Source organism: Acanthamoeba castellanii, assembly GCF_000313135.1.
Source record: "Acanthamoeba castellanii str. Neff unplaced genomic scaffold scf7180000084722, whole genome shotgun sequence".
NCBI lineage: Eukaryota > Discosea > Longamoebia > Acanthamoebidae > Acanthamoeba > Acanthamoeba castellanii.
Genome location: NW_004457490.1, coordinates 233,947 through 250,310, shown reverse-complemented (window position 1 = coordinate 250,310; position 16,364 = coordinate 233,947). Strand labels below are relative to the sequence as shown.

The 16,364-nt window shown below is 57.3% G+C and overlaps 8 protein-coding genes across 8 annotated transcripts; 2 read left to right on the top strand and 6 right to left on the bottom strand.

The window, feature by feature from the left end:
* Positions 1-29: 29 nt before the first annotated feature.
* Positions 30-1,871, bottom strand: ACA1_155820 (Tubulin/FtsZ family, GTPase domain containing protein; the record flags this gene model as incomplete). The annotated part of the gene is made up of 7 exons (XM_004340616.1): positions 30-146; positions 422-489; positions 593-715; positions 806-963; positions 1,045-1,150; positions 1,252-1,416; positions 1,535-1,871. Coding segments are annotated over 7 exons (1,074 nt in total), but the record flags the coding sequence as incomplete, so codon positions are not given.
* Positions 1,872-3,107: 1,236 nt separating this feature from the next.
* On the bottom strand, positions 3,108-5,849 carry ACA1_155810 (Fructose6-phosphate-2-kinase, putative; the record flags this gene model as incomplete). The annotated part of the gene is made up of 12 exons (XM_004340615.1): positions 3,108-3,458; positions 3,551-3,642; positions 3,707-3,779; positions 3,885-4,133; positions 4,210-4,333; positions 4,422-4,523; positions 4,600-4,645; positions 4,741-4,906; positions 5,003-5,107; positions 5,209-5,295; positions 5,412-5,473; positions 5,564-5,849. 12 exons carry the CDS (start codon positions 5,847-5,849, stop codon positions 3,108-3,110), a joined length of 1,743 nt encoding a protein of 580 aa, XP_004340663.1.
* A 242-nt stretch (positions 5,850-6,091) lies between these two features.
* Positions 6,092-6,388, top strand: ACA1_155800 (uncharacterized protein; the record flags this gene model as incomplete). The annotated part of the gene is made up of 1 exon (XM_004340613.1): positions 6,092-6,388. One exon carries the CDS (start codon positions 6,092-6,094, stop codon positions 6,386-6,388), a length of 297 nt encoding a protein of 98 aa, XP_004340661.1.
* A 127-nt stretch (positions 6,389-6,515) lies between these two features.
* Positions 6,516-9,591, bottom strand: ACA1_155790 (uncharacterized protein; the record flags this gene model as incomplete). The annotated part of the gene is made up of 6 exons (XM_004340612.1): positions 6,516-6,734; positions 6,830-8,719; positions 8,810-8,911; positions 9,001-9,145; positions 9,257-9,339; positions 9,421-9,591. The coding sequence occupies 6 exons, from the start codon at positions 9,589-9,591 to the stop codon at positions 6,516-6,518; spliced, it is 2,610 nt and encodes an 869-aa protein (XP_004340660.1).
* An 808-nt stretch (positions 9,592-10,399) lies between these two features.
* ACA1_155780 (F-box domain containing protein) lies at positions 10,400-12,186 on the bottom strand (the record flags this gene model as incomplete). The annotated part of the gene is made up of 7 exons (XM_004340611.1): positions 10,400-10,903; positions 10,995-11,057; positions 11,133-11,209; positions 11,298-11,515; positions 11,558-11,699; positions 11,812-11,897; positions 11,972-12,186. The coding sequence occupies 7 exons, from the start codon at positions 12,184-12,186 to the stop codon at positions 10,400-10,402; spliced, it is 1,305 nt and encodes a 434-aa protein (XP_004340659.1).
* Positions 12,187-12,806: 620 nt separating this feature from the next.
* On the top strand, positions 12,807-13,500 carry ACA1_155770 (paired amphipathic helix repeat-containing protein; the record flags this gene model as incomplete). The annotated part of the gene is made up of 2 exons (XM_004340610.1): positions 12,807-13,012; positions 13,275-13,500. 2 exons carry the CDS (start codon positions 12,807-12,809, stop codon positions 13,498-13,500), a joined length of 432 nt encoding a protein of 143 aa, XP_004340658.1.
* A 628-nt stretch (positions 13,501-14,128) lies between these two features.
* Positions 14,129-15,069, bottom strand: ACA1_155760 (phosphoribosyltransferase; the record flags this gene model as incomplete). The annotated part of the gene is made up of 4 exons (XM_004340609.1): positions 14,129-14,271; positions 14,360-14,467; positions 14,536-14,837; positions 14,948-15,069. The coding sequence occupies 4 exons, from the start codon at positions 15,067-15,069 to the stop codon at positions 14,129-14,131; spliced, it is 675 nt and encodes a 224-aa protein (XP_004340657.1).
* Positions 15,070-15,545: 476 nt separating this feature from the next.
* Positions 15,546-16,191, bottom strand: ACA1_155750 (uncharacterized protein; the record flags this gene model as incomplete). The annotated part of the gene is made up of 3 exons (XM_004340608.1): positions 15,546-15,856; positions 15,969-16,057; positions 16,187-16,191. 3 exons carry the CDS (start codon positions 16,189-16,191, stop codon positions 15,546-15,548), a joined length of 405 nt encoding a protein of 134 aa, XP_004340656.1.
* Positions 16,192-16,364: the final 173 nt, after the last annotated feature.

Below are 16,364 nucleotides of genomic sequence, written 5' to 3'. Positions count from 1 at the left end.
ATGGCCGCCGCCGGCTGCCAGGAGGGCACGTTGTTGAGCGAGAGCAGGTGGAACCGCGGAAAGGGCACCAAGGTGTGAGCGAGGCTGCGCAGCGAACTCGGCGCGTAGGTACCCTGGCTCGCGGGGAACCGCAGGGGGTGCGTGACCTGCATTTTGATCGGCACACAAGCAAGCAACAGTGACGCGTGAGTGTTGCTTGTGGTGCAGGCCTGGGGTGCTGACTCTCCATCTGGACCAACAACGTACGCCGGAGAACGCGCGAGCGATGAGGTCGAGTGGATTGGTCAAAGGAGACCCGCAGAGGTCGCGGGCGCGCTATAATCATTAACAATATTCCAGTTCTCTTTTTAGTCCAATCATTAACAAATGCAGATTTTGCACAATGGACCACCGAGCACCAGAGGAGTGACGCGAAAAGTACCTTTTCGCTGACATAGAAGCACAGATCCGCGTATTCGATCAGCTGGTCCAGAGTGAGGACTATGTTATCTGCACACCCGCCAGGTCCCGTGGGGCGGGATGATCCAATCAGCAATTGTGTGCGTCTGCGTGTGCGTGGCAGACAAAGGCCCCAAAGGGGGGTAACACATACATGGCCCTTGAGCAACCGGCATCTCCTCATAGGGGATCACGGACAGCGTCGACATGATAGTGCCGGGATATTCCTCCCGCAGGCGGGACATGAGCAAGGTCGTGAACCCGCCACCGCAGGCACCTTGGACGGTGGTTGCCCACCCAGCATTCCAACCAGTCAGCCGAGTTTTGACTAAACAATCCTAACATATTTTGGTAAGGTGAGGTGCACCTGCAACGTCGTGGAAGAGCTGGAATGCTTGGAGCGTGTCGGCGCGCTCGGCCTCCCGCCTGACCAGGTCGAGCACATCGTCGAGGGACTCGGCACCCTCCAAGTAGTGGCCTTGTGACCAGTAGCCGTGTAGTGTATGGTCGGTCGTGTGGAAGCAGCTGGAAGTGGTCACGAACATCATAAGAGTACACCATCACCGCGTCACCACCCTCGCGACACTCCACACCCACCAAACGCACTTTGATCGGTCGAACAGAACGCTGGAGGGATGCTTTGAGGTCCCCATGCCCAGGTACTCCAGATCGGCGAAGACCGCGCGGGCCACCACCGACTGATCGGACCGGCCTGTGAGAGAGAAAGCGCACATCACAGGAATCGAAGCCTTAGGAGAACACAGATCACATCAATATTATCATCGTCATTGTAACTCGCTCCGCCTTCCGTACCGGGATCAGACTCCCTGAAGTGCGAGCCGAGACCGTAGAGCGCGCGTGGCGGTATCTTGTGGTTGAGCGTCAGACCACCGGGTCCTGACGTTGCTGCAGCCGAGGGAACCAGCAGGTCGTGCTCGAGCGCCACCTGCTCCAGGTACGACGCCAGCAGCCTCTCGCCTGCTCCCAATAGAGAAATGGGATTAGAGATGTGACAACATTTTATGGGAATAGATACAAATAAATAGATAAGAGAATAGAATAAGAAGAAGAGGCAAGTATTTAATATGGGACGCACCAATGGTGCCGGTGCCTACTTGGATGAGGGGCGATGGACCCAAGGGGCCAACGTTGCGCACGGACTGCTGCCAGCGCTGACGAGACAGGAGGCGCCACTGGTGGGCGATGGCGGCAGCGCGCAGGGGCGCAAAGGGCGGTGCAGCTCTCGGGGGCTTGGTGTCGAGTGCAGTCTCGCTGCCCAGGACGAGGGCGCAGAAGAAGGTGCGGCACACCAGGGCGAGCCGCACCACCTCCGCCAGCGGTCCAGGCTCCAACTGCTGCAACACGTGCCACCACACCTCCGCTGGAAGCAGCTCCAGCGCGTGCTTCGCTGACACCAGTTCTTCTTCCGCCATGCCTCTTGTGTGATAAATCAAAATAAACAAATAATTTTTTTGGCTTTTGTGGCTTTATTTTACACTTTGACTGTGAGACCATGATTGGCGTCTAAAGTGGGATCCATCTTGCTGTGGCAATAGAAAGCCATGATGAACCTGAATGGCTATGTGCAAAGTCCACTTAGAGACATCCAACACATCATTCAGGGCTATGACAATGTGCTTGACAAGGAGGCCTCCATCACTGGCATGTTCAGGCACTGGCCTCACTTGATCTGGATGTCATTGGCATTGCCTATGAGGCCAATAATGGTCAGATGCTGGCACCCACCATCACACAGCTCAACCCCAACTGCATTGTTGATTGCATTAAATAATGACAAGGAGCATACTAAAAACTTGAAATGTGTGGAGTTAAAAGTGATATTATCAGTGTGAGATAGAGCTTTGTTGTGGTGGAATTTTATCTTCATTGTGCTCCAATTCAGCACAAATGTGAAGAATTGTTGGTGAACATGTTCTGCTTTTGGGCAAGGGTGCCTGCCTTGTGCCACTCCTTGCCATATTCACTGCCTCTGTGCAGGTTGGTGATGGCCACTGTCAGTTTCAGGTTCTGCATCAGCACCATCAGGAATGATGAGAACCATGGCTGGTATTTTTTACTGTGTGTTTTCAATTATCATTATTGAACCAAATAATCAAAAAGAACAGGTAGAAAAAAGGATCCACACAGCAGCCAACTCCACCACCCACTGCATGGCATGCATACCCAGTGCCACCATACATGTGTCTTGGCACCACAGCCTGCCTGCAGCATGTGCACATGAAGGGCCACTGGGAATGGGTCACACTGGGTTACCTGCCAAAGTCCACCCACCAACAGCTCCACCACTGTTTATGAGATATGCCCATACCATAGTGTTGCCCATCTGACACTCCACATGTGACCACAGAGCTGGGTGGGATAACAACACTGACTGTGCCACACTGTGCACAGCTTCAGCAGGGGCCTGGGCTGGGCAGGCTTGACCACTGAGTGTGCCCCTTTCTCAATGCCCATATTCTGGTAGGAATGTACCCCACCTGATGGTCTGGGCTGTGTTGGTGAAGATGACAGCCACCTTTGAAGGCCACCACATCAGGGCACAGCCTCCCCTCCCATCATATGAACACCCCACAAGGACATTCTGTGCCTTCTTCACACCTGCCCAATGTTTAGAGATTTGTTGGGTATTGTATTGTTGAAGCAGACCATCAGCTGTTGGTGGTTGTGTTGCTGCTGTTGTTGTCAGCAGCGACTGGCGCTGATGTTGTTTCTGGCTTGGCCTGGACTGGAGAGGGCGGTTGGAGAAAGCTGTTGTCTCGGCTCAGGGAGCGGCCGAGGGCGGCGTCGTCCTTCTTGAGGAGGGCATACCGCTTCTCTTCGCAGCCGTAGGCCCGAGGCGTGAGCTCAATGAGCGTGTGCAGCGGCACATCAATATGCGGGCACTCGTCAGCAGGCTTCTCCTTGAAGTAGGCGTACAAGCATCGGATCACAGCGTTGTGAGCGATCACGAGGACCGGATCACGCTGCCTCTCCAACTCGAAGATGATGGGCTCCAGTCGCTGTGTGAATTGTCGATGAGTATGCTTTGTGTGTGTGTGTGTGTGTGTGTGTGTGTGTGTGTGTGTGTGTGTGTGTGTGTGTAGAAAAGTACTTGGATGACATCTTCATAGCTTTCGCCTTGCGGGTAGCGATACCGCAGCTTGTCCGCAGCACGAGCAGCAAACTCCTCAGGCATCTTCTTGGCTGGAAGGCGCACAAGTGTGAGCCCTCCATGAGCCCTCCCTCTCTCGTGCGTGTGGTGCCGTACCGATTTCCTCGTAGGTCATGCCATCGCACTTGCCTGCATCGATTTCGTCCAAGCAACGCAGTTGGATCTTGCGCTGCGGCAGGTACTATAGTACAGTGACAGCATGCCCAATTGTAAGAAGGCCGCTGGCTTAACGTCTATACGCCACACCACCACACACAGCAGAGAAGCAAAGTACCTGTGAAGTGGCGATGGCTCGCTGGAGGGTGGAGGTCCACACAGTGAGCTTCATGAGCTTGTCCTCGGCCCCGTCGTACGAAACGGTCCTCTCCATAGCGCTCTTCTTCTTGCCTTCGGCCTTGGCCTCGAAGATACGCTGGTTGACCCAGGACGAGAGCGCCTGGGCGTACCTCTCGCCCGATGGCGTGAGCTTGGAGTCGCCGCCGATCTTGTCCTCCGTGTTGTCCATGCTCTGCCCGTGCCTTGTCTACCGGGGGGGGGGGGCGTACACGCAAAATTACGCGTGAGCCCAAGGCGGCAGCAAAAGAGAGAAGAGAGCGTACCAGGAAGATGGGACGGGGGATGATGTGGAGGTTCATGAGGAAGAAGACGACCCTGCCGGGCAGGTAGGAAGACGGCAGATTGTGTACGATGATCTTCTTTCCCACGTCGAACATCTTGATGAAGCTGTCAATGATTGTAACAATATTTGTCGTCAAGGCGCGTGAGTTAGGGCGACCACAGCAAAAGATTATAATTACTGAGTAGTCGCTACCTGACGTATTCATCTTCGTCGACGGTTTCGTAGGCCCGCGTGTAGTGTTCAATTCGCTCCTGGAATTGTTGGATCGCCTCTGCAGACGGGACGCCCTCGAAACTAGCAAAACACAATTTTAGAAAGCCATAGACCACACTCGCACACCGCGGACACACACACACGCACACACACGTACTCGGGAGAGTGCAGCTTGGTCTCGCGCAAGGTCGATTCGATGATGACTGCGCGAGGATTGAGAATAGAGGAAGGCGACGTCACCTTTCCTTACCTTACCTTCGTTTCCCAGTTAACTGAAAGTCATCAAGAAGGAACGAACCTGGATCCTCGCAAATGCTCTCGATGAAGATTACTTGAATGTGTTCATCAGTGCAACGCGACATGATAAGCTGCCGCCTCGACTTGGTAGAGTTGGTGGCGTCGTAGATGCCCACGCGACCACCCTTGCGCAGCCACTCGAACATGTCGTCCAGCGCGAGCACCGCCTAGCCTCAGACGAAGAGAAGAAGAGAGATGGGGTTAGAATGACTAGACGCACGCACGCACACTTAATGCAAAGAGGCGAAGAAGGCGCATGGTACCATGTGCAGGCGCTGAGTGCTGCCGTCGGGGTTGGTGGGGTCGAAGAACTCGGGCGGCTGCTTTGCACCGAGCTTCTCACGACGATAGCTTCCCACGTTGAAAACCTATGGTGCCAGCAGAGGTGAGCGGATCCGCGGTGCTCACACCAACACACCTTGTGTGCCCATCAGCACGCAAACGAGTGCACTGATGAGATGAAGCGTACCTGTGTGGGCACGCCAAGCCAGTTCAAGTAACGAGAGATCTTGCGGGCAATGTAGGTCTTGCCCCGCGCCGGCAGACCGCACATGACCTGCACGCCGCGTGTGGCGTCAGACGCGCGCAGTAGAAATAAAAGAAGAACTGCAACTTCCGAATTGCATCATGATCCGACGCCTGACTGGGTGCGCGCCAAGGGAAAGCACGTACAAACACGAGCTTGTCGTTGGTAGACGACGTGCAGTACTCGATCTTGTGCCCTCCACGGCTGCCTGAGGAATTGAGAGAGAAATAAATGACTGACTTAAATCGCCCAATCTATCATAGGATTTTGTTTTTTTGGGGGGAGCGGGACAACGTACTGCCCATAGGGTTGTCGTTGTTGGGCTTGCGCAGTTCGACAACAGCGCTTTCGTAGACGTCGTCGATGTTCTCCATCTCGTACCAGACCTGCGATTGGCGGTCCTGGATGTAGAGAGGGAATTGGCCGGCCCTGGCCATGGCGAGCAACTCTGACGGAAGCTCGAATTTGGTCAAGAAGAGCGACGCCAGGTCCCTCAACGACGCCAAATGCGCTGTGGGCAGGTCCACACGCTTGACATCCGGGCCGAACTTGATGAAGATGCGCTTCGTTGCCTTCGCTTCCATTTGGGAGGGAGATGCAGGTAGCCTTTAGGGTCTCGCGAGCAAAGAGGAAATCGGTTGCGGCAACCGGAAAATCAAATAAAAAATTTAGATTGTTTGAAAAACAACAGTTCCACCACTTGTCGACACGCCTGTCGTGGAGGCTGGCCATTGTGGGATGCCACTTGCAAGCATTCCTCGCGGAAAAGGTGCGTGCACGCCCTTCATGGTTCCCACCCTTCACACAAGCAATCTGGAAGGACAAGATGGCCACACGAGATGATGGTACGGTCGGCTCCGCCAACAACCCTAACGAGGAGCGCACAAGCATCAAGAGTCTGCACGAGGAATTCGACGAGGCCGGCGAGCGAGTCCCGCCGAAGGAGTTGTTCAAGCGATTGTGCCACCGGTTCCATGGCCGAACGCCGGGCAAGCGGAAGACCGAGGCCAAGCGCCGCAATCTGGAACGCACCAAGCGGCAGAAGCGCTGCAGGTCGGTCGACTCGGTGCCTAATAACGTCCACGTCACCGTCGGCATCCACCAGCAGTATCGGCGCTGGTGATGAGGAAGAAGATTCTGGGGGCACACGGCAGCCCTTCGTGGTACTGTGGCGAGGTTGATGTGATCCTGTTCACGGTGTCACGATAGTGTGTAATGTAGTTATGTAGTAGTTACAAATTGATGTGTTTTCAGCTTCGTCTCACTCCAGCTGTGGTCGCTGTCGCTGCTTTGTCAGCTCCATTCTGTGCCTGGCGCTGCTGTTGTTGTGCGATGGCCCACTTGATGTTGTCGGCGTGGTAATTGTCGCCCCACAAGGCCCTCTTCTTCTCCTCGAGTGACATGCGGAGCAGGTCCTCGTCCAGCGCCACCTCCCCCGCGGCTCTGTTCCGCGCTCGCGCTTCAAACACCTGTCGTTGTTGTTTACACACAACAAAACCACGGCGCACTCACGAGACTGAGTCACGACTGGAAGGGCCAACACGGTTAAGCGCGGTGTTGGTACCGCAACCAGGGCCTGCAGTTGCTGGGTCTCTTCACTCAGAGGCTCTGCGTAGCTTTCCTCAAGCTGGGTGAGGTCGGTCGCAGGTTCGGCCAGGTCGCGAAGATACTCAGCCACCAGAGCCTTCATCTTGGCCCTCTGGTGCTCCCCTCGCTCGAGGCCCTCCCCGCCGTCAGTAGACACCACCTCGTCCAGCTCCCGCTGCTCCTTTCTCTTTTCGCTCTTTCGTCTCTCTTCGTGCTTCCTCCCCTGCGACCTCCGCTTCTCGGCGGTCCGCCGCTTGCCCTCCACCCTTTCTCGCTCGGGTCTGTCTCTCTGCCAACGCCACTCCTTTCTGGCCTTTCTCAAGTAACCCAGCACTTCGGCCTCTGGCTCGCTCTCTTCGTCGCTTTCCTCCTCGTCGTCGTCGTTCTCGCTCTCGCTCTCGCCCTCATCCACCTCGTTGTCGTGCGGGAACTCGTTTGGTCGCCGCTCGCCACTGCCTTTACCGCTCCTCTCCGCCGGATCTATGTTCAGGATGACCGTTGCGCTCACCTTGCTGATGCCCTCGTCCCTGGGAGGCTCGACGATCTTCCCATCATCTTCGTCGCTGCTCCCTGCTGCCTGGTACTCGCCCTCCTCGCCGTGCCCATCGTCCCACATCTCAACGACCAGGTCATCGCCATTGCCATCGCCATCGCTTTCGTCATATCCCTCCGTGATCGCGTCCACCTCCTCGTCTTCCTCTTCTGATGACGATGATGACGATGTGTCGTCGTCGTCGTTCGAATCTATGGTCGTTCCCGTGCACCTTCTGTCGTCTTCGTCGTCGTCTTCGCTCTCGGTGTCGGCAAAGGTGAGTCGCCCTCGCACGGGCTTGCCGGCGGAGGCAGTGGCGCTGGCCTTCTTCTTCCGCTTCGTCGCCCACGGGGTGTCCTTGACCACGATGATGGAAGCCGCTTCGTCGGTGCCGCCGATGGCGCTGGTCCTGCTCTTTCTGCGTTCCTTCACCTTCCGCACCGCGTCGGACCTCATCTGCTTGACCCGCTTGCGCCGCTCCTTGTTCAGCCGGTCGAGGAAGTGGTGCTCGTGCTGCTGCGGAGGGAGGCAGCTGCCGCCCCACCCCTTCAGCACCTCGTTGATCCTCGGGAGGCGCTGACGACCCTCCTTCATCGCCCTCCTCTCCTTTTCGCATTTCTTCAGCAACCGCTCGTCGTCGCGCTGCAGCTTCTCCTCTTCACGCGGCTGTTGTCGCTTTGTCGTCGTCGATCGCTCTTCTCCTTGTTCTCGCCGCTTGGCCGTCGCCCGCACGGTCCTAGGCTTGGACTCGCGCTCGTCGGTCTTCGTTTTCGCCTCTTTGATCTGGCTCCTTTTCGGTTTCACTGCCGCGCCGCTCGCGGTCGTCGTTCTCGCTGCGGCCGCCGCCGGTCTCGCCCTCTTCTCCTCCTGCCGCTCTTCCAGTTCATCGCCCGACGTGCTTGGGCTCTCATCGCTCCTCGTTGCCCCGGTGTTGAGCACCACCACTTTGCTGATCTTGGCGTCGCTCCTCTGGGGTTCGGACGAGTTGGGCACGGCCAGAGCTGGCTTTGGTTTCCTCTCGTCTGCGACGTAGCGCTCGTCGCTGGTGGGCGCCCTGACAGCAGCTCTGGCGGCACTCGCCGTGGTCGCCATATCGCCGTCGCTGTTGCGCTGTGTCAGCTTGGCCTGCTCTCGCTTGGCGAGATGATCGATCGCGCGCTCCTTCTGTCGCAGGACCTCCGCCTTCTTCTTGATCTCCTCCTCCGCCAGGCCCGCTTGCATGAGCATGGCCATGTGCTGTTTCTTGAGCGCCTTGAGCTCTTCGGTCAACCTCTTGACGTTGGGCAGCTTCTCGGCGTGGCTGCCCGCCGACGGCGATCGCTCGGCCTTAATCAACTGCAGTGGAAAGCACGTCAGTGAGGCAACGCGCGGATCATGTGCGGTCCGGGCCATGGCGGCAAACTGAGAAGTGGCGGTGGTATGAACCGTGTTTTCGAGCTTGGCAATGTTCATTTTCAACTGCTCGAGGGCGAATTCCTCTTCACACTGCTGCCTCTTGGTTTGCTTCTCCACTTGCTTCTGTTTCTCCTGCGAGGGGTGTGAAACATAGTGTTTCGAACAAGCAGGCAGCCGTGCTAAGTGCTGGAGCGACACATAGACATCAACATACAACGTACTGCAAGTTTGTCCTTCATCTGCGCGTGGTGGACTTCAACGATGTAGGCCAGCTCTGTACGGCCAAGCGATGCCGCGCGTCGGCCGGTCATCTTCTTGGCCACTTCATCAAGGGCGAGCGACTCTACCTCCTTGATGCCGAGCGCTCTGCCATATGTAAAGGAGGCCAAAAATATACGATTAGCGGATGAACTACCTGAAGAGGTAAGGTGGCACTAAAAGCAGAGACTGCTCAGACAAAGCCGAGGGAAGAGGTACCGTTGTCGGGTAGCGGGCATGTGGAGGGATTCGGCATGCTGGTCCTGGATGCAGCCGCCGCCGCCACCGCCATTCTTACGAACCTGGCGTGGATGACGTATGAGCGAAGAACCAACATGACGAGAAGGACAAGAGCCCACAGGAAAGAAAAGCGAAGAACATACGGCGCCGCGGCTATGGTTCTCCTTGTCTTCGTAGAGCGCGTCAGCACCGTGCCGCTTCTCCAGCTTCTGGATGAGCTCGGTGATCGCCTGCCAGTTCTCCTGCTTGCACTCAGCGGCTCCCACCTGCTGCGCCTTGCCGTGGAAGTGGTGTGCCAGCCCGAGGTTCTTCATGTACCTATACACCGGGTGCAGAGCTCTCTTTTCAGGCGGAGTCGAGACGACGCGTACCACCTCTTGGGTGGGCTAACCCGGGGTGGGGCTGGCACGTACCGGAGGATGGTGGTCTTCCGCTCATCGGTGCTCAACCAGTCGCCCAGCGCGAAAGCGGAGTCGTATTTGGGAAGCAGGAAGTTGAAGATGGCCACCTCCTCCTCTTCAGTGCAACCCGATTTCGGATTTGTACGTTGAGCATTATTGGAGTATCCTAAATCGTTCAACTTCTGATAGATCCGCCTTTCTGTCATCTCTTTCAGTTCGTGGCCCTCTACTCTTGCTGAAATCAAACAAAGCTGATTCCAAGCTCGAGCGTTGTCCCCTTTCCCGCCTTTTTTTTTGTTTGCCACCTTCTTCTTTCCCGCCTTTTTTTGTTCGCGAGTACCGCCGACGAGCACGAGCAGCAGCGCACAAGAAGAGGAAAAAGAGAAGGAAGGGGTGGTGATAGCGTCAGGTGCCTCAGGCCCATGACGGGCTTGCCACTTACTCTCGAGGACTGCGTCAGGTTCGAAGTAAATTTGAATCCTAAGTTCAACGCCTTAGACCACTCGGCCACGCCTCCTGGTGATGGAGGCGGCGGGATTCGAACCCGCGAATGTCGTTTTAGACGGCCCTCGAGACGGACACGCAAGACACCTCGACCAACGCACCACGCCTACCAAGCTTTATCGCCCCAAAGAACAACAACAATACACAAACCAGAAACGCAGGGAAACACTGCGAGCGCGAAGGTGGTGTATGAGAACGGTAAATCGAGGCGGTGGTGCTACTGCCGGTCGCCATCATCATCGTGGCCAGCGTCGTCGACCTCAGAGCCGTTGTGTTGTGTTGAAACCAGTTCCTCGTAGAAGTCGTCTTCGCTGTCTTCCTCGTCGCTCTCGTCGTCCTCGTATTCTCCTTGCTCCACGTCCCCAGCTTCGTCATGGCCCTCCTCCCCGTCGTTCTCCTCGAGCACGTACATTTGGCCAGTGTCGGGTGAGCGCACAAGACGAAAGGCAAATCCACTTTCGGTCACCTCTCGCTTGGCCCTCTTCCTCTCCCTTTCTTCTTCGTCGTCGCCAGCAGCCGCACTGTCGCCCGTCGCGACGGTCTCCCGTTCTCGTGCTCGACTGTCACGCCCTTGCTCTGCCTCCTGCACCTCCCCTTCTGGCATCTCTGTGTCCTGATCTGCTTCGCCTGAGCCGGATTCCTTGACCCTCTCATAGTAGGTATCAAAGTGCTGCGAAGGATGGACGCCGTAAAACCACTTGACCACCAGGTTGTTTTTATCCTGCACAGCCACACCAGTACTGTGAGCAAAGAGATGAAGAGGAAGAGGAGGGAGGGGGGAAAGAGAACGAGTGGGCAGAGCTCCTACGTACCACAACTTCCAAGTAAGCTCTGCCCCACCTTGGCCGCTTATAGCCTGTGTCCGCCAAATGCATCTGCAAGGCAAGTCAGGGTTAGCCAACCAACGCTCGTCATCACAGCTGCTGTGGGGAGAGCAGCCACTGCAGTACCTGTCCTTTGCCCCTATCACCCTTGGCAGCCATCGTCATCCTCCATGTGGGCTTGCCCGCAGGTACGTTGGCATCGCCTGCATTGTTGTCAAAAAAATGGGAGGGACTGGGTAAGCGGCGGGCAGGAAAAGCGGGAGGACAGATCGACATCAGTGGAAGGGTTACCCGTGATCTTGGTGGCCAGCACGCGGAAGCCTCTGTGAGAGATGTGAACCAGCTCCTTGCCGTGCGAGCGATAGTCGCCAATCCAGCGCCCGTCGAGGTACGGGCACCCGAGGCACTGCCTGTAGAACTGCTTCCAATCTCTGGTCTCTTGCTGCTGCTGCCGGTGCCTCCTCGCGCTGCGTTGTGTGCTCGTCCTCCTGAGTTCTTTGCCGTTTCGGCTTCACCTCCGCGTTCGGGCAGCGGTGAGAAGCCAGTGTCACCTGCGATGGCGTCGACTTCGGTCTCGTCCGCGTCCCTCCTCAGTCTCGGTGCTGTTCTCGTCATCGGCGTAGGTCTGCGTGAACCTGTGGATGAGCGCGATCAGGCGCAGCAGTGCCTGCTCGTTCCACGACTCACTGCGTCCTCCAGCTCATCCAACGTCACTGATGAGAGAGCAAGGGCGTTAGTGTCGCGCATCCGTGTGCGTGGTGCATGGTGTGTGTGTGTGTTGGGTGTCAAGCGAGGGGTCGCATACGTTTGTAGTTCTGTTCATCAGGGACGACGCAGTCCTGCTCCGGCAAAGGCGCCCCCTCGAGATAGTGTGGGAAATCGCGGAGGCATCTGCAGATGATGCACCCAGTTGTCAGCGACCTGGTGGTGCTAAGGAAGGCGAAGAAGGCGAGAAGCGAGCGTACTTGAGTTTCCACATGACCGGCTCCTCAATCATGGCGCACCAGGTGGGCGAAACCCGCATGGCGGCCGCCAGCGAGGGCAGATCGAGTGCCAAGAAAATGTGCGTTTGAAGCTCGGGCGGCAGCTGATCGAACGGGAACAGCCCGACGTGGTCTAGATCATCATCATCATCATCTGCCCGCCGTGGTGTGCGGTTTGCAGTCCCGTCCGTGGCCATCTCTTTGTCTCGTTCGCGCGCTCCGCCCCGTGTAAAATCCAGGCACGAAAAAGTCGAGAGAAACAGAAGAGAAAAATGATTTCATTCCGCAGAATTTTGTTTTGCGTCCGACCGGACTTCAGAAATTTCGGATCACAAAAGCCTGACACGTGCACAGCAAAACCCCGTGTCAGTTTATGCGCCCGCCAACCGAAATCCAGTTGGAATCGGTGGTCGACGGTTTTAACCTCCCACGCACGCGAAGCATGCACATTCCGATCGGTGTTTGCCAGGTAATGAAGCACGTGCGACGCGCCGTGACACCGGAGAACGATGTCCACTCGCCGTTGGCAGGCCCGAAGGGGAGAAGGGCCACAGGCAAAACGGCGCCCCTCCTCCTTGCTTCGCTTGTCTCTCACGCTCACCTCAACCAAAGAGCTCTCCTCTTTTAGAGTTAGTTAGCCTCTTCGCAGCCCGCCGCAGTCCGCAGAGTCCTCACTCCTTTGGTTACGAGAGACCAGCACACACACCACCGACTCGCACAAAACAACCAAACAAACAACGAACGTCGAGTTTCGTCGTCAAAACGCGAAGAGCGAAGAGCGCACCAAAGAACGAAAGCGAAAGCGAAGACGAGGAAGATGAGGCAACCGAGGAGCGTGTGTAGGGTGCAGAGGGACCAGGCCCAGGGCGGCGAGGCTTTCGAGGGCGGCGCGCCCGCGCAGGCTCCCTCGCGCGTGCTCAAGCGAGCCGTGAGCTACCTCGAGCGAGTCAAGCGCACCTTCGCCGAGCGACCCGAAGTCTACCGCGCCTTCCTCGCCGTCATGCACGCCTTCAAGGAACAAAGGTAACTACTCCTACATCCCATTCATATTTTATTTCTTTATCTTTCCATCTCCCAATCTATATGATTTCTCTCCTCATCCTTGGCCTCCTTGGCTTTCCTCTCGTTTCTATTTTTGTGTTCTGGTCCCGTTGGTTGGCCTGCCCAGTCACCTTTCCTAATTCCTATTTTATTTTTTCGGACTTTTGTTTTAAAACAACCGCCAATCCCAGCGCGTCCGTCTCAGACTAAACTTCTTCTCCTTGTTCGTGTGTCCACCAACAAGGGTGGAGATCACGGGCCTGGTGACGCAGGTGTACCAGCTGTTCGAGGGACATCCCAACCTGCTCATCGGCTTCAACACCTTCCTGCCGATCGGCCACTCGAGCGGCGCCAAGCCGACACACCCGGCCGTCGTCGCCGCCAACGTCAACAACGCAAACGTCTCGGACGAGGTGCAACCCGAGCAGCCGGCCCAGCTGCAGACCGTCACGGTCTCGACGGGCTGGTGAAACGGCACCACCAACCAAAGAAAGAACGAAAGCGAAAGCGAAACGCGAAAGCGGAACCGCTTCGAGGACGGCGATGGGCGGCAAGCCGGGTGCTGTCGGTCGCGAGGAGGTTGGAAAGGAAGAAAGAGGCGAAGGACGAAGAAGAGAGTGGAGGCTACAGAGATCAGGAGGGACGAGGACGCAAGCAAACAAGCAAGCGAGGCTGCTGGATACAGCCCGAGCTGGAGTGGGAGCGAGACCCAGAGATACATTCGCCCAGATGGGCACGACGAGGCCTCAGCGACAGCGAATCGACAGCCGCGCGCGTGGCAGTTTTGTAAGGTCGACGACGACGCGGAGAGAGGGCGGCCCTTCTGAAGAGCAGCTTGCCCCGTGCGGTTCGATATTCCGCAGAACGGAGCCTGATGACGAATGGGGTCCGGTTGCCCCTTCGCCGCTCCTTCCACAGTTCGCGCGTGCTCCTGCGCGCGCTCCCTTTCTCCTCTATCGTCCGTCGTCCCTCCTCCAACCGCCAGGGCACCAAGAGTAAATGTATCTTTATCACCACCCACCTTGCCCTCTCCTCCCTCGCCTTCTTCCCTCTCTCTCCGTTGTTCTACACCTCGTGGTGTGTTCATCGTCTTCTGTCTCATCTCTCCTCGCTGGCCGAGGGGGCCTGCGGGGTATCGAGGTACTTCTTGAACCAGTCGCGGGCCTGGCGGGCCACCTCCTCCAGCTTGCCGGGCTCCTCGAACAGGTGCGTCGCGCCCGGTATGATCCTCAGCTCCTTCACTGCTCGCACCACCGCACCACACCTGTCGTGTTAGTAGTGACTGACTCCCTGGTCTGGTGATGGTGGTGGTGAAGGTGGGGACCAAACCTGGAGCGGCAAGCTTGTCGAGCGCGTCCTTGTTCATGTCGATCACGGGGCCGTCCCAGCCGCCCACCAGGAGCAGCGTCGGCACGATGCAGTCACGCAGCGACTTGCCTGCACATCACATTCCATGATTATCATCGTCAGGCTCGATCTCTTCTTCAACTTCATCATCAACGGACCTGCGAGGTCGGGCCGTCCGCCGCGGGACACGACGGCCTGGACCTGCGGATCGCCCTTGAGCCGCGCGGCAGCGACGATGGCCGCCCCGCCGCCGGTGCTGGCGCCGAAGTAGCCCACGTTGAGGTCCTTCGTGGCATCGGTGCCGCGCAGCCACTTGGTCACGGTGACCATGCGGTCGGCCAGGAAGGGGATGTTGAAGCGCAGCTCGCGCGTGACGTCGTCGATCTCCTCCTCCTTGGGCGTGAGCAGATCGAACAGGAACGTTCCCAGCCCTCCCTCCTGCATCACCCGCGCCACGTATCTGTTCCTCGGGCTGTGTTGCGTGTCGTGTCGTGTTGCGTGTTGTGTGTGCGTGCGTGTCGTGTTAACAATCTCAAGCCCACTCACGAGAGAGCGTGGCCGGCACCGCACCTGAAGCGGCCGCTGCCGCTGCCGTGGGCGAACACGACGATGCCCTTGGCGCCGGGCGGAATGTTGAGGTTGCCCGAGAGAAAGATCCCGGGCGCGGCCTCCACCTTCACTTCATCTGCCATCTTCTTCTCTTGCTGTACTGAGTAGTAGTGGTGTCTGCTGTGCCAAACAGCACACCACGCGAGAACGAGCACCACCGCGGCACATATTAGCAATCGCCAACTCACAGCCATCCCCTCCTCAGGGTATGTGGTGAGTGCTTGCCTTAGGGTTGTGTTTAGGCGCTCTGTGGCCTGTGCTGTGGTGAGTCTTAGTAGCCTACCGGATGGCCTGACAAGGGTGTGCGTCCTTCTGATCATCCCGCGGGGCGGTTCGAGCTGCCCCTCTCCCTTTGACCAATCGTTTATGCAGAGGCCCTTTGCAGCTGTGGTCCCTCGGCCTCTCATCAGCCCTCCGTCATCGTGTGGGCGACATGCGGCCCGAATTTCGCTTCCCGAACGCGCACAAGCTCCGCAACTCACAAACTCCCACACGATACAACTACACTTGGTGATGTGCAACGGCATTCATTACATTTCCAGAACGACGATGTGATGGTTTAGTTCGGGGTGTAGAAGTCGCAGACGTAGTGGACGTCGTAGTTGGGGAAGGGCTGGTAGGTGCAGCTGCCGTAGGCACCAGCGTAAGCGCCAGCGCCGCCCACAATGGACACAGTCTGGGGCTCGGACTCGAAGGTGGTGGCGCCCAAAACGACCAGCTGGTCGGCGCCGCCGTTGTAGAAGTGGGTGACGTGGCAGAGCTGGTAGAGGGGACCCTCGTTGTTGACGGCCGGGGTGATGGTGCACTGACCAATGTCATAGCCCACCACCTCGCTCTTGTCCTCATCCCACAGCTGGTTGGCCCACACGTCTGAGGCACCATTAGCTTGGCTCAATACCAGGAGTTGAGGATGAAGTTGATCAAGACGTAAACGTTTTTGTGGATTGTTGTGTAGTGTGGCGGTGGGAGGGGGGGCACGTACCGGTCATGAGGGGAGCGCTCTCGTCGGAGCCGAAGCCAGGGGTGGCCACGTCCGTGGTGGAGACCTCAAAGACTCTGAGTTGGTGGTGCCTGGGGCCGTCGGAGCCGGAAGCGGGGGGGATCATGCCCTCAAAGTTGAAGTTGATGGCGGTGTCACTGCCCAGCGAACCGCACACGGCGAACGCCAACAGGGCGAGCGTGAGGCACACAAGCGCGCACTTCATCTCCTCTATCAATAGTACGGAGCTGGAGAAGAAGAAAAACTTGAGCCGTCCTCTTGGGTCAAGACCCTTGACGGGCAAGACCGTAAACATGCACAAACCACTTAGTTCGAACCTTACAAGGTAAACACGTTTATAATGAAAATATAGTTGTAGGGTTTGTGTGTCGATCACCT